General features: G+C 41.7%; 1 protein-coding gene across 2 annotated transcripts in view; it reads right to left on the reverse strand.

The window, feature by feature from the left end:
• krt222 (keratin 222) overlaps positions 1 to 8,932 on the reverse strand; it is a 27,410-nt gene extending 18,478 nt beyond the window's left edge. The window contains exons 1-4 of one of the 2 annotated variants that reach the window (XM_083932180.1): positions 8,775 to 8,932; positions 5,737 to 5,940; positions 2,810 to 2,892; positions 958 to 1,111 (exon numbers count right to left, since the gene is read on the reverse strand). In XM_083932180.1, the coding sequence (XP_083788306.1) occupies positions 958 to 1,111; positions 2,810 to 2,892; positions 5,737 to 5,940; positions 8,775 to 8,780 (447 nt within the window). In that variant the 5' untranslated portion in view covers positions 8,781 to 8,932. Of the gene's footprint in view, positions 1 to 957; positions 1,112 to 2,809; positions 2,893 to 5,736; positions 5,941 to 6,205; positions 6,346 to 8,774 lie in introns of those variants that run through there. The other variant, XM_083932181.1, reaches the window with a different exon arrangement.
• Positions 8,933 to 14,948: the final 6,016 nt, after the last annotated feature.

Here is a 14,948-nt window from a genome sequence, read left to right on the forward strand (position 1 = left end):
GGCATCTAGTGGTAAGGTCACAGATTGCAACCAACTGAAACTTCTCCTATGTGCCAAGCGTGGAGGAAAAGCAGCAGAGAAGCACACAAAAACTTACAGAAATGTATACAAAAAAACTTAATTTGAACTGAAGATCCACGTTCCCTGCAAACCGTCAGTACATATTCTGGTCTGGCTGTTCCACCGTCTGATTCAACTCACTACCATCTGCTGGATAGTTAACATCAGCACATTTCATCCCCAGAGAGAAACACACATTACCTCAGCTCTGATGGAAGAACTTAAATGTCAATCATTTGACTTTAGTCCAGACTGCTCCTACAATAAGGTGTTCATTTTAACCATTACACTGCTAGCTCAGGAATCACACCACAGGAGAGTCCATTCCTGCTGATCTGTGTCCTCCAGGTGTCTTAGTCACAGCTAATATTATTCTCCCAGTGCTACTTAGTTAGTAGTTAGCCCCTCTCCACAAGTTGTTCAGCCACCAGGAGAGACCGCTTGTGCATCTCAATCTGTACCATTCCTAAGTGGAAGAGAGACCATTCCTGACATGGTTCCATAGCCAATGCTAAGTCCAACAATGACCAGCCAACTTCACAAATAGCTCCATCTTCCAATTATGCAGGTAACTCCTCTAATGTCCACAACCCCTCAGTCTGTCCTGCCAGTGTCTCTAGACAAGAAGAGACTGTGGTTCACTTGAGTCCATTTGGCTTCTGTTACCGTACCAAGGGCTTAAGCGAGGGTTTCAATTCCAGAAGGGGCTATAACATTGCAAAGTTACATTTTGTATTTATTGCCTGGGTGAGTAACAAGAACAGTAACATAAAAAAGGTGTTAGTGTGAGACTGTGCAGACAGATGGAGAAACACAATCAGAAAGAAAGAGACAGGCACAGTGGAAGAAAGCTGAGTTTGAAGGAAAAAAAGAAAAAGATGTTAGACATTTAGTGACCTCAAACTCCTGGTGCATCTCCTGCAGATCTGTCATGGAGTGCCGAAGGTCTGCCTGCAGTGTTATGCTGCTCTGATCTGCCTTCCTCTTTGACTCCCTCAGCAGAGCCACCTGTTGTTCCAGATGCATGGTGTTCTTCTCCTCCGTCTCACACCTATGATGTGATGTCAACAGCCAAGGCTATTCATTGAGCCCTGTTTTGTGTTTACTGTTAATTATTTAACCATGCCATATGTCAGTTGCATAAACACTCTCTTTAAACAAAGGGTAGAGAAAATACATTTATTCAAATATAATGTAACAGGTCTAAATCAAGTGGAAGGTTTTTATTTCCCTGAAATATTGAAACAATCATTGTGTCGAATATCAGTTTAGCTTAATTAAAAAGAGGATTTCTATAAATAGCTAGTGAGTATCCGCTACTAGGGGTTGAAGATTTAGTTGAAAAATCACATGTTGGTGCATGACAGTGAAGGAGGGTGATTTAAAAAAAAAAAGAAAAGACATTGACATCATTTAAATGTGTCATAAACAAGGTCCAGAGTCTCACAGAAACACTCAGTAAGTCATGAGACACATCAGGTGGAGCTATAAAAAAAACAGGTGTATTTATTTCAAGCTGCGGCGTCGCCACTGTCCTTCAAGGGTTAATGGCTGACAGCGGAGGGATGGTGTGTGTGTGTGTGTGTGTGTGTGTGTGTGTGTGTGTGTGTGTGTCTGTGTGTGTGTCTGTGTGTGGGTTGGTGGTGGTGGTGGTGGTGGTGGGAGGGCTCGGTGTCACTCTGCATCAATACATAAGTGAAAGTGCCGATGCGGCACAAAGCCCGGACTGGTTTTGTATGCAGGTTGGCTCACAGGAGCGGGAAGCGGCCTGAGTTAGATAACACAGAGCTGGAAAAGCGTTGCAGCAGGATGAAAACAGGAAGTCTTCTACACCCTTGCTTAGTATATTGTGATGCTTTTATGGGTCAATAATGATAATCCCACATATTTTCTCCTAGCATACATTACTATGTACCAATTAAAGTGAAATTCTGGCGTAAGATCATCCCAGGGTATTTTTCGGCAAATACACTCATCAAATAAGCCTTCGGGACAACATCGGAAAAATCTGGAGAGTCGCTAACAGTCACTAACAGCCAATGCAGCTAAAACACTGATTAGCTCGGGGCAGCATGGTGATGGCATTAAAACGGCTTTTTTTAACCACTAATATTTCTTGATATTATAAGGAAATATAAGTCCTTACACATAAAACAAATCAATGGGCTCCTTCCTTTGGGATTGACTTTGGTAATTGACTTGAATGGACTTTACTATGAGAGGAGCTGGTACCAGGGCCAGCTGGTAAGTCTTTCAAAACACTCTTTCAACAAACTCCGGGTTCACTAACTATGTTGTTGGTGCTTCGGTTAATGTGTGGGGACTTTTATCATGCTATTGCAGAGGTTTATTCTGAACGTTTTAATGCTTTCACCGCGCTGCCCTGAGCTAATCAGTGTTTAGCCATATCCGGCTGATAGCGGCTGTCCAGGATTTCTCCGTTAATAGTTGTTACCCCAAAAAAATTGTGTACATGGCTTATTTGATGAGTGTATTTGCTGAAAAAGACCTTTGGTGATGATTTTTGATGATTTTACGCCGGAATTTCACTCTAAGATACAAAAAAGCTGTGTCTTTCTCCTCTCTATCTGATCACTTTGGATATAAACTGTACGATTTATTGTAAGATGTTTATGGGAGCTATCACATGCGTAAAGTGCTTATCAATAAGCCCTACTGTGGGCTGTATATATATTGAGGGAGAGGAGCGTTAGAGCTTTCAGGAAAGCTACAGTGAAATACAGCTGACCTGGCCTGGATGTCAGCAGCTCTGGACTTCATGCTGTCAGACTGTAATGCCAGCTGGGCATTCTCCATCAGTAGGTTACCAACCTGACAAAAATAAGTAAAATAAAATAAATAGAAAATACAATAATATAAGATTAAAAACATCAAAAACAATATGCTTTTCCACATCTGTAGGTCGGTGTACTGTGTTGCTTTTGAATATTGAACGTTTTTGAGCAACGAGTGATATTTAGAAAAAATGAGATTTCAAACATTATGTCCAGTATTATTAATATTGTGGGATATACGGTGGTGCAGGGGTTAGCACTGTTGCCTCACAGCAGCAGTTTCAACACGCTGGCCGTCTCTATGTGGTTGTCTGTCATGCGTCAGCCCTGTGGTAGTCTGGTGACCTGTCCAGGGTGTACTACTCCTCTCACCCATTGTCAGCTGGGATCACCCCCGCAACCCTCAATAGGAATGGTTACAGATAATGGATGGATGGATTATTATTGTGTTATTTTTCAATACACCTTATGTGTTATACTCTACATTAGGGGTGTCAAATTAATTTCAGTAGGGTCACTCTCATCAGGCTTATGTTGGCAAAAGCCTGTCCTGTGGCGGGGAGCACGATTTCTGCTGCCTCCAGCATGTCTTCACAAACTCACCCTCAGAGTTCGGCTTTGATGCTGATGCTCTTTTGTTAGCAAACAGCTAACTCTAACTGCTAACAGACTGCTGTTTCCTCAAACCTGACAACAATGTATTTATCTTCTCTGTTCTCTGAATACTGCACTGTGGTCCTTTAGCACTCAAAGACGCGGGGATCACACAGAGCACACTGGTTTTCCATTTACCACTGTAAAGAAATAGGGACTGGTCTGTTTTTCCTAGCAAACCCGACTCTATCCAGCATAGGGCCTGCTATTCTTATCAAGATCTGGATTATCGTTTTATTGAAAAATTGGAATGTATTACTTCCCTGCAACTTTCACAATTTTTTGCTAAATCATCCAACGGGCCAGGTTGGACCATTTGGCTAGTTCTGGTCTATATTTGCTAAAAATACACCAATAGGCTTTTTCACAGCAGACATTTTGTCCTGTCATTGAATGAAAAAGTACAACTGCAGCATTAATGCATGTGTGTATATGTGTTTCCTGTTTAGGTGATTTAAGCTTGCAAATCTAATCATAGTAGGAAAATAAAAAGTGTACGCTTTATATTATAAGGACCAAAACATTAGCTTTATGGGAAGGCACATATTTTCCTTGAATAGGTAATTTGACAGGTGGTTCCTTGACTTTTATTACCCACACAAAAATGTTAACACACCCTTTTTTCTGTTTGTTTTCAAATGAGTGAACACTTTCAGAACAGGACACACCTAGTTGAAGGAAAGCCAAAGATAACATGGAATATTCCATAACATTTATACCATAAAAATACACTCATTATGTAGATGTGTCAGTACACCGCCCTATTTTTGAGCCGTCGTCAAATGAGTGAATGGGTAGTGTGACAAGATCTCTAATTAATGTCTTACTTGCAGATTAACACAGAGAAGTCTTTGCCTTAGATAAAATAAAAATAAGGCAGTTAGAAAGAAGATAAACAGCAAAGTAATCTCATATGTGAACATGAAAATATTCCCTGGATCACTGAACAATGCAACTTGCCATGGTGCATGAGAACATCAACTAAACTTTGGAGACGACCTGGCTGACGTTACGTGGTGTGCAACGAAAAACAAGACTCATCAAAATGTCTGTCAGTGAGAGTTACTCATGCAGCAAGTGACGTTAACACAAGGGTGCAGTTAAAAACCATCAAGTCAGGTCGTGTGAGATCACCGTACTGGTTAGCATTAGAAGTGCAATGGTCTTTGAAGTTATAAAGAGCTCTGCATTCTTTCTGTGCGACAGTCGGCATCCTGTCTGCGTCTCTCTGGCTCTGAACCAAATGTTATGACACAGATCTGCATCTAATCATCTGCAAAAAGTGTGGTTGATGAGGATTCACCTCTTGTGTCATGGTTTTATATTAACTTTGAACACCTGTGTGTGTGTGTGTCTGTCATTCGCATATCTCAAGAACCATTCATCTGATCAAATGCACACTTGGCGGGTGTATTGCTGAGGATCCAAGGGAGCGCAGTGTCGAGTGTAAAGTCAATCGATTGAACGGTTCACGAGAACGATTCAAGAACACTTTCAGGGGCCAAGCAATCGGCCTGCTCCAAACGGGCACTGCACTAGTTTTGCAAAATAAAGATACTGTACAGATCCTTCAAAGTAATGATCTACGGTTTTTGACCCACTTTTAAACATCACAAATAAACATTTCATTGCTCTTGGTTCAAAACTGTTTCTCCAGAATGTCTTTGTTTACAGAACTAAGAAATTATTCTTTGAACGTGAAAGATGAAACAGGAAACTTATCAATAATCAACAGTCACCTACAACTTTTATAGCCTCAGACCCATGTTTAGCCACCATACTTATAGCCACCATATCACCCATGAGTCTTAAAGTTGTTGTTGTTAGATGCTGGTTTTAATCAGTGAAAGCACTATGTATGAAGGCCAGCACTGGAGCTGTAGTGTTCAAACCAGGGTTCCTGCCCTTAATTCACTTTACCCGGTCTTTAAGGGTATTTGAGGCTGTTTCCATGATGTTGCCTGACAATGTCAACAACACTAGTAATCTGCTGTGTCTCTGTTTTGACTGCTGTGTTTGAGTTTTGATTATACACATTTGTCTGCCAGCCAACATGGCCTTGAGCTTGATGTAGGCGTACCCTGAGCATTATCATTAAAGCTGAATGGAAACAGTACTATAGCAAATCGGCAACACTGTCCTATCCTGCAAACAGCTGTCAACTTTACAACACTCTTTTACAGTCCAAGTGATTTCAAATGATCACTATGAACAAACAGAGTCTGACCTGGGCACGGAGCTCCTTGACAGTCTGTTCCTGCTGGGACCAGTCCCGGGAGCGGGAGGTGCTCCTGACACCCCAGTCGGCTATCTGAGCCTCCAGCCGCTTGTTGGCATCCTGTAGCCTGTTCACCTGCTCCAGGAAGCCTTTCAACCGAGCGTTCAGACCCCACATGGTTTGACTGGAGTCCTGCAGCAAGTCCATGGAGACCTGAGAGAGCGCACACCCAAATGTTTACGGACGCACACAAGGTGCTGACATTTCCATACAGGCAAATGACACAGCCGATAGTTCCTGATGACCAAAACAGTCAGATAGTATGCGACTGACAGACTGCTGTTTCCTGCAGAACGCATACAAAGTCATACAAAGTCATACAAAGTTCTAACTTTCACAGCAAACAGTTCGCCACCCATTTTAGATCACACGCTGCCAGAGGCGTTAACTAGGTAAATGTTTACCCAGTGATACTTACCTATGGCAACGTGGCCTTCCACGAATGAGCACAGTAAATGTAGTAAAAAGGCAGTAAAGTCCCACAGTGTGTTCTCTTGATCACACTGAGCTGATCCACCACTCCCCACAGCTTAGTCAAATTCCTCTATAGCAATCTGGTCAACACTTTCTCCTTCCCACTGTGTCCCAGGTCATCAGCAGCCGACCCCTGAGACGGAGCAGACAGGCTGCAGTTAGCCTGCCAGTATCCCCGATTGCGTGTGTCAGTCTGTAGTCTTCAGGGTCACCCACGACAGGGATGTTCCTCCCTGTCCAACCTCACCCCCCAGGCAGCATGTGGGAGAGGGGAGAGCAGTGGGGTAAAAACTGGACACAGTGCTTACATCACCAGCACTCTGGGGCCCTTTGTACTCTCTGATCCAGGATTACTGAGCCGCTTTCAAACAGCCAGCAACACAAGCTGTGGAGCGAATGTTCAGGGAGACACAGTGACAGGACCTGTGTGAGTGTATGTGTGTAATTGAGTGGTGCTTTAATAAGAAGTTACCAATACATGTACTATAATTAAGGTGAAATATGTGTCCCTATACACTGCTCTGAAGTCAAGTAATGCACACTTTGTGCAGAGTTACAGTACCTCTTGCTTAATAATAGTCTTGGCAGGATCTAGAATACCCAAGTGTTTGTGTGTGGGCCAAAGGTTTCATCTTTTAAATAATATTGTGCCCTTCAATGTTTCCTTGGAAACAATGTCCACAGATATGTCACAGCTAAGCCCAGTGTTTCAGCAGAGACCCATTATGGCTCTCCTGCCTCTGCATAAAAATAAAAAAACAAATTCTAGCTACTTTATACAGCCAGCAGATGCCACACATGTCACACACACATCAATACTGTACAGAAAATATTAAGGTGTTATGTCAAGATTAGGTTATGTTAGGGGCGTGGATAAGATCTCACTAAATTTTTAAAGGCACGCTACGATCCAAACGTACAAATGAGCAATGAACAAATGGGTTGGACCACTATCACAAAAACAAAACAAAACTACAAGATTGTAACCTGGCACAACTCCCCAATTGATTGACAGGTCTTTATGTGCAGAGAATAACACTATACAACAACTTAATCTACATTATTGATGCTCTCTAAATGGGAGCGTACCTATGTTCTGCGCTTTGTATGTGACCCTTTTCTTAAAAAAGGGTCAGATGTTCCCCGGTCTGTTATTTTTTCCCACAATCAGTGCAGAATTCCTCGGCAAATAAGCTTCTGTAAACCCTAATGCTACCCCTAACCGTAACCCCTAACCCTAACAAAATGCTGAATTAAATCCGCTGAGGCAGAGGCTTGTGCGACCGGCAAACATATGACCCAGGGAACATAGGGATGACCCCCTCTAAATGCTACTTAAATATAGCATAATGGTCAAGTCAAACCAGAGAGTGGCACAGCAAAGTGACGTCTAAGTGTGGAAAAAGGGGTGCTAGCTGCTGGTGATGCCGTGAACTTGATTTAGTTAGTGATCTGCTAACATGCTATCTGCATCTGAGACAAGGTCAAGTTACCAACCTTGCTAACTGTCAGTAAGAAAGCTAGCTAGGTTGGTTTCTGTCATCACAATAAGTTTATTTGTGTCTCATAACTGTCCGCAAACCTTTCCTCTTTTGGAGAGAAGTTTATTACCCAGTGCATGGTGCAACACAGCTAATGTTCTTTTAACGCCTTCAGCATTTTGGACCTCAAAAGGTCACTTGCAACGATGTTGGCTATTGGTTAAGGGCACACATTAGTAGTCACCAGAGTTGAACTTGTGGATTTACTGCTGCTAAATTTCAGCCTTTAAATGCTTTGTTTGACGCATGGGCCTTAACAGTAGTGAGTTAGTGACAAGGTCAGTAAACACTATTGTCAGCTTTAGAGCAATATTTAAAAATTTAAATATAAATTTATTCACATATGATTGCAAGGAATTTTGTTCACAGTTCACATTGCAAAAATATGTGAAAATAACTAAATGTATAAAGTGGTACAGTTAAATCTGAATCTATTTTAATGGGGTTTCACCGTTTGGAGAATCTTATATTTTTCATATCTAATGTGTCTCTGTGTGCCTCATTTGTCTTCAAGGAGCCCCATTTGTACATATTTACTGTATCTAAGGATTTCCTAATGAGATGACTTAAAGGAGGTAAACAAGCCAGGCCTGCTAGGGCTACATCCACAGTAATCCTTTTCATAAGAGGCAGGATTATTTGTACAGAGCTCAGCCTGTACTTTTATCTGTTACATTGTGCAAATATTGTCTCTGTCTAGACTTTTCATCTTAAAGCAGAGCAGCCAGATCATTTTCTCATCTGGTTTTGCCGACAGCTTGTCAGTGTTGTGGTTTTCACCGCTGATTGATAGAGATGGATAAAGAGTGAGAGAGAGAGGAATCGTGTTCATTATAGCACAGTAAAGCATGGAAATGTGTGGGAAGAGGGAAAAATGTTAATGTCAATTTCATTTATTAAACACACACACACACACATACAAAGCATACCAACTATCCAAACAGTGTCAGAGAGGACTGCTGGGAGGCTTACCGTCATCACACTCCCACACCCGCCCAGCAAGTTGGCCTACTGTTGGCAAGAGAGCAGCGATGCCAATGATGATAATTATTAACGTTGTTCATTAAAATCCTGGAAAAACAGCACCTGTCAGGGCGTTGCAGAGAGCTCTGCTCTTAGTGTCCTCAAATGATTTCTGTTGTGACTGCAAACAGGGAATGCCACCGAGCCTGTTTTTAGATGTCATGTTCCGCCCACAACGATGCAAGAAATATCTCTCTGTCGCACGACATCTGCAGGAGTGTTTGGCCAGGGCAATCTCATAACTGAGGACTACACTGAAAAGCAGGCAGTGACTTGTTAATCAAATTTCAGGAGCAGAGGTGGAGGTTTCGGGATGGACACCACTTACAAGGGGATGAAAACAAGTCAAGTCAGCCTCAGATTACGGGTTTAACACGACCTTAAGAGCTCCCTCGTGTACCTGACCTTTGCGACATTACATTCCTCTGCCTCTGTTCCCTGTGAGGGTGGGCGCTTAGAAGCCCTTTGATCCTATGTGATCCCTTCTGTAACAGGACCCTTTTAGATGTTTGACGGATGAAAAATGAAACACCCGCTATAAAAACACACGATAGCTTTGATCCATCCCTCGAAACAATTATAAAACAAACTCCATGCCAGAACTTTCTTTGTCCGTACATGATATCACCACGCAAGCCGAGTTATGGTTTGGAAGGAATTGTGCTTGACATCCAAACCCCAAAAGTGATTATCCTCACATAAACTCGTTACCAGACTATGCTGTAGGGTATGCTCATCTAATGCATGTTTCATGTGCTCCTACCTGCTGTGTAAAGGTATTGCAGAGAGAGAAACGGCAACAACAGAAGCTTCACACTTGTATAGTGTGTTTCTTCAAAAACATGATAACATGCTTTAATGTTTTAAAAAACACCTTTTCTCATACTGCTCATGGCTGCTGCACCCTCTGTCTGAGATGCCCTGTTGCAGCACCTGTCTATTTTAAGCCCCCCTCCCAAAAATCCCAGTCTGCTCGGCTGGTCAGCACTTCCTGGTCTCTGCTCCGCTATTCCATCTCCATACTACTGCAGAGGACTGACTGCAACTGATTGTATAGTGGGATTTTCTACGGTCAAAAGTCACAAATAAAGCCTTTCAAATCATACACTACACAACTGGAGTGTGATATGAAATGACATGTCGTTAGCAGTGGCCTGTGGGGGAATACAGCGGCACTTTCTACAGTCAGAAATCACAAATAACACTTTATTAACCAAAGACAACACAACGGAACATTTTGCAGCACAAGTGTATACAAAATTAGCAAGCAATGGACAACACAAGCAAGCAATATTACAGCTTTCTGTGCTGCTAGCATTAAGCTATACGTAGTAAACAGCAACATGTCCTACAGGAGCCGTGCATAGCTGTACTTCATGGGCTTGTCTGAAAGAAGGTGCTGAAAGCAGTCTGTATCCAGTGCAGATCTGCTCATGGGGTGTAGACTGATAAATAACCCGCCACACTCAACCTCCAACCCATATGACTTTTGTATGTCAAGTGCTCCTTCTAGCACTCATTATCAAGGATTTTACTACAAACATTACAATCATCATACCAACCATTCAAATGTGTAATGCGTAAGGAGTTGTTCACAATGTCAAACCCACCCACCCACTCTTAACCTAACCCACGGGAAATCAACAAGCTCGAATGGTTCCGTCAACTCAGTTTTAGCATCTTTCCGTCCATTGTTTTGGTTTTCTGTTTTTTTTTTTTTTTTTGCCCCTTGAGACAGAGTTAAAAGGGGTATGGGTTGAAAACCTACCCCTACAAAATTGGACACCCCTTCAAACGCGATACGTCATTTCATACGGCTTTACGTAAGCAGATGTGACGTTGTTTGGCTGGAGATTCAACATGCCGTCCTCTGAGGTATCCACATCCATTTGCACCAGCAGCAAAGAAAGGACTTTGATGCCAGGGGGGATTGAGACACCCCTAGGGGTAAGGGGTGAAATGGGATTGGGCCTAAGGCTTGGAGAATCATTAAAGATCCCATTTACTTGGGTAACAGCCTCTCTTCCCTGTTGAGGTTGGGGAGAAGCTTCTTTTTGGAGGGGCTCTCTCATAGTGGAAGCAAAACCAACATTATAATGTAACAAATGCCCCCTGTCGCTGGTTGACTGGAACAAGCGGCCCAAGCCACTTTGTCTGTTTCCCATTTAAAGATGTAGGGCTGTCTATGACCACCATACTCTACTGGAAGCGAGATGCGCAATCATTTTATCATTCTATCATTCAGTCCACACTGCCTCCATTCCATAACTGTCTCTGCCCGTCTGTCAGCAGAAGCTCTTCTTTTTTATTTATCTTATTTTTAAGGGAAATGTTTTTGGCTGTTTTGCGCATTTATTTGGATGGAATAGCAAGTGGGAAATTGTGAAGAGAGAGGGGGTGACATGCAACAAAGTTCTGCAGGCCGGTCAAAGCAAAAAAAGCTCAACTCATGTCTGTGCAGCAGGGCAGCAGAGAGAGAGTCTGTGTTCAGCTCTCAGTACTGTTGTAGCTTCTAACTAAATCTCTGTGGCCTGAAGTTTTATTTCTCTGTTTGAAATTTCAGATATCTTCTTTATTTTTACAGTTTCATGTTCTTTCAGCTCAAAAGGACTCGTGTTAAGTTACTGCTGATGGAAACCTGACATTTCCTGATTTTACTGCTTCACAATAAAAGCTTTAAAATAATAAAATAACGAGGGACTTTTATTGTGAACAATTTATAGGAAATGAATCATTTTACATCCACTCCTTCACAGTGGTATGACAAGTGCCCTACCTTGGATAAATAATAATCATTTGTTATTAATAACAGTTTTATTTTAAGGCAAACATGAGGTTACAGCACCCATCATGCACAAAACGGTTTGCTTATTTTGACTGATGGACACTTATGGAATAAAGGTATAGAAATGGGCTAATCAATAAATGCACACATATTCGGCTTTATGAGTGCTTCAAAGGTGGGGAGTCGCCATTTCTTTTTCTCTTTTGTTTTATAAATCTGAATGAATTATGCTTTGTGGCTCATGGCTAAAAGAGACTTGGCATTAAACTTAAGTTTTATTTTTCTTTAAAATTGTCCTCAAGCTACTCTGCTGCTGGAGCAGACCTTCATTCTGGATGGGGTGTTTGAATTACTTGAAAGTAGATCATCCTGCAGTGTTGTAATCTAGTCCAGCCAAGCCAGCATATAAAGAAAAATAGCTGACAGAATGGGAGCCTTGATCAAACAATGTAGAAGCAGTAAATTGAGAAGGTTTATTGGTATTTTTTTCTGTTTAATAAGAAAAATCTAAACCTGCAACCACAGTGTGGCTACCTTGATTGACAAGTAGCATCCTCCTCCTCATCAGCTCCGTCCTCTCTTCCAAAATCTGGTCACTTCTGGATCCAAAAATCACGATGGTGACAGTAAAACAGGCCAAACAGGCTTCAAAACAGTAGTCCACAAACCAGTAGGTGAGGTCAGGGTGGCTACGTTTATGACACACACACAAAACCGACAGCTAACAGACCGTGAGGGGATATTTGTTGAATTTGACAATAAGAGTTTTGGATTAGAATCACTGACTGCACCTTCAACTCGGGCTGTATCAGAACCAGAATGTGCACATTCTCAGACAAGAACGTTCCCTTACCCCATGAATTCTTTCAAGCAAACCCTCCACACCTCAGCCTTTAATGCTGATCAAACTAGCAGGGAGTTTTGCGGTTGCTGTCTAAATAGATTACCAGACACATTTCATTCCATACTATTCATAGTTTGTAGTCTAGAAGATACACTTGGCGTACAGATGAAAGAAATACTTTTTATGGTGTTTACAGAACTGCACAATGATGGGAACTGAAGGGAACAGTGTGATTCTTCTGACACATGCAAGACAGGGAGGCTCCTTCTGACTGGAAAAGTTGGTTGAAAATTACACCACACAGGGAACAGAATTAATAAGATAGCGATGCGTCATCAACGGCCATCACGAAGGCTGATTTCTGCCATCCCGCGCTGGTACATGTTTGCATATGTAAAGGATAAATTAAGCTAATTTTATACACATTTTGAGTTAACAAAAGTTTAAGGTCAACAACCTGAGGAAAATATAATATCATTTGAATTAAGTTTTTGCATTATGATTAATGAGAAGTACTGTGACAGGCCCTGAAAAACTATTAACGTCATAATCTGTTTGACATTTTGCAAAGCACCCCAGGGTTACACCATACTTGCTTCTCAGAAAACAATTACAATAGGAGTGCCACACTTAGCTGTCATTCAGTGTTATGTACTGTAGAACAAGGATGGGCAAATATTTCAAACACACAAACAAGTCAGGACTGTGTACTTTATGCTGTCCCGGTGGTTAGTGGGGTCAGCATCAGTGCTGGTGGGTGGCATGTGTGGGTATGTGTGGGTAGGTAAAGTGAGAAGAGGTTCTTCTTTGTATGTTCTAACCTGCCAAGTTCTGATAACATGACAACATGATTAATCTAAATTACCATGTCAAAATGGCATGCCACTAACAAGGCATTGTGGGACTGAACATAGGTGTTACAGATTGATACAGAGACGCTGCAGCTGAGCTATGGTTTTTCGATTGAACACATTTTATCTCATATCTATAGTTTGATTAATAAAGGAGGGATATTTTTTAATGATACAAATATTGAATAAACAAAATAAGCAGAAAAAAATATTGACCACAGTCGTTAATTCAAAACGTACCAATGTCTGTTTAACTTTAACTTTAAGAACTTTTTTTTAAGAAATTTTTAGTCAAGTCAATAAATAGAACAGACTATTTTGACAAACCACAACGTGAATCAGAAACCATCATAAAGGGAATGGCCTTCATCTCACACAGCTTACATGTAGTATAAAAACCAGATTATATTCGGGTTAAGGGCATACCAATAGAGTGTATAAAATACGCCGGTTTCACAAACACCATAGAACACCGTACCCGGGATTAGTACCCTCATTCCCTGGTTAACAGAGCTAGATAACCCCTTTAGTAACCGGAGTTCTTTTGCATGTTAACGTTTTACCCGGAGTATTATCCGGTTTCCGAGGTTAGAACTCCCCCCTCCCCACTCCGCGTGCGTGGCTTTTGACCGGAAATAGAATAAACCTGGAAGCAACGGCACCGAAAACAACATGAAATATACAATAAACAACAACAATAGAGCGTTGCCTTTAAACAGAGGGAGGATTTCGCAATGGCAATAGCATCAATACCAAGAAGATTATGTCATAATTCTTTCCAAAAGTCGTCCATTTTCCCCTCGCTTGCGATTTTGACAAACTGGAAAAATAAAGCCTTATTTTGACCGGCTGTGTTGGCGGAGAGTCACCTACTTTATCGGAGGTTGAGCCTTTCATGTATACGTGTGGAACTTCAATAATCTGATTAGTCCTTTAACCGGGGATAGACCATTTTTGGATTACTGATGTGCATGTAAACGCACTGACAGAGAGTCATGGACAAACAAAAGACCTGGCCTGACACTGTATATTGAAAAAAACAATATATTGGTTTCACCTCCAACTTTAGTTCCTGTGCCGTATTGACTATAGCAACGCAGAACATGATTCATGATTGTGGAAAAAATAACAGACCGGGGAACATAGGTCCGCTGTTCTCCGGTCAGATACAAAGCAGGGATCATAGGACCCTGGGAAGATAGGTACGCTCCCCTCAAGCCAACTAGCTCAAACTGTGATTGTGAATTTTGTTGAAAAATGTACCAAGGACAGAGCTTTTTAATTCCACAACCTAATGAGTTTAAATGTAGTTTAAGCTTGCATGTTCAACATGTTTTAATATCCTTTGTCAGTGTAACCTAATTAAATGTCAGTTTATCTTTAGTTTAAACACATCAGCTCTCTCCTCCTCACGCTGGGTCTGGGTGCACAGCAGGGAGCTGCAGGAGTGACTCAGCAGTCCGATAACTGAAATTCACTGCAGAGTTCTGAGCAGAGGCAACTAACACTGTTTACATCCATGTGTAATGCCAATGCGCTCTGGCTGGTGCTGCTAGCTGGAAATTAAACTGATGACAGCAGTGACTATGAATAAAAACTGTAAAGATGCATCTTTGAAAATAATGAGTCAAATGTCACTAAAA

Source organism: Echiichthys vipera (assembly GCF_963691815.1).
Source record: "Echiichthys vipera genome assembly, chromosome: 2".
Classification (NCBI taxonomy): domain Eukaryota; kingdom Metazoa; phylum Chordata; class Actinopteri; order Perciformes; family Trachinidae; genus Echiichthys; species Echiichthys vipera.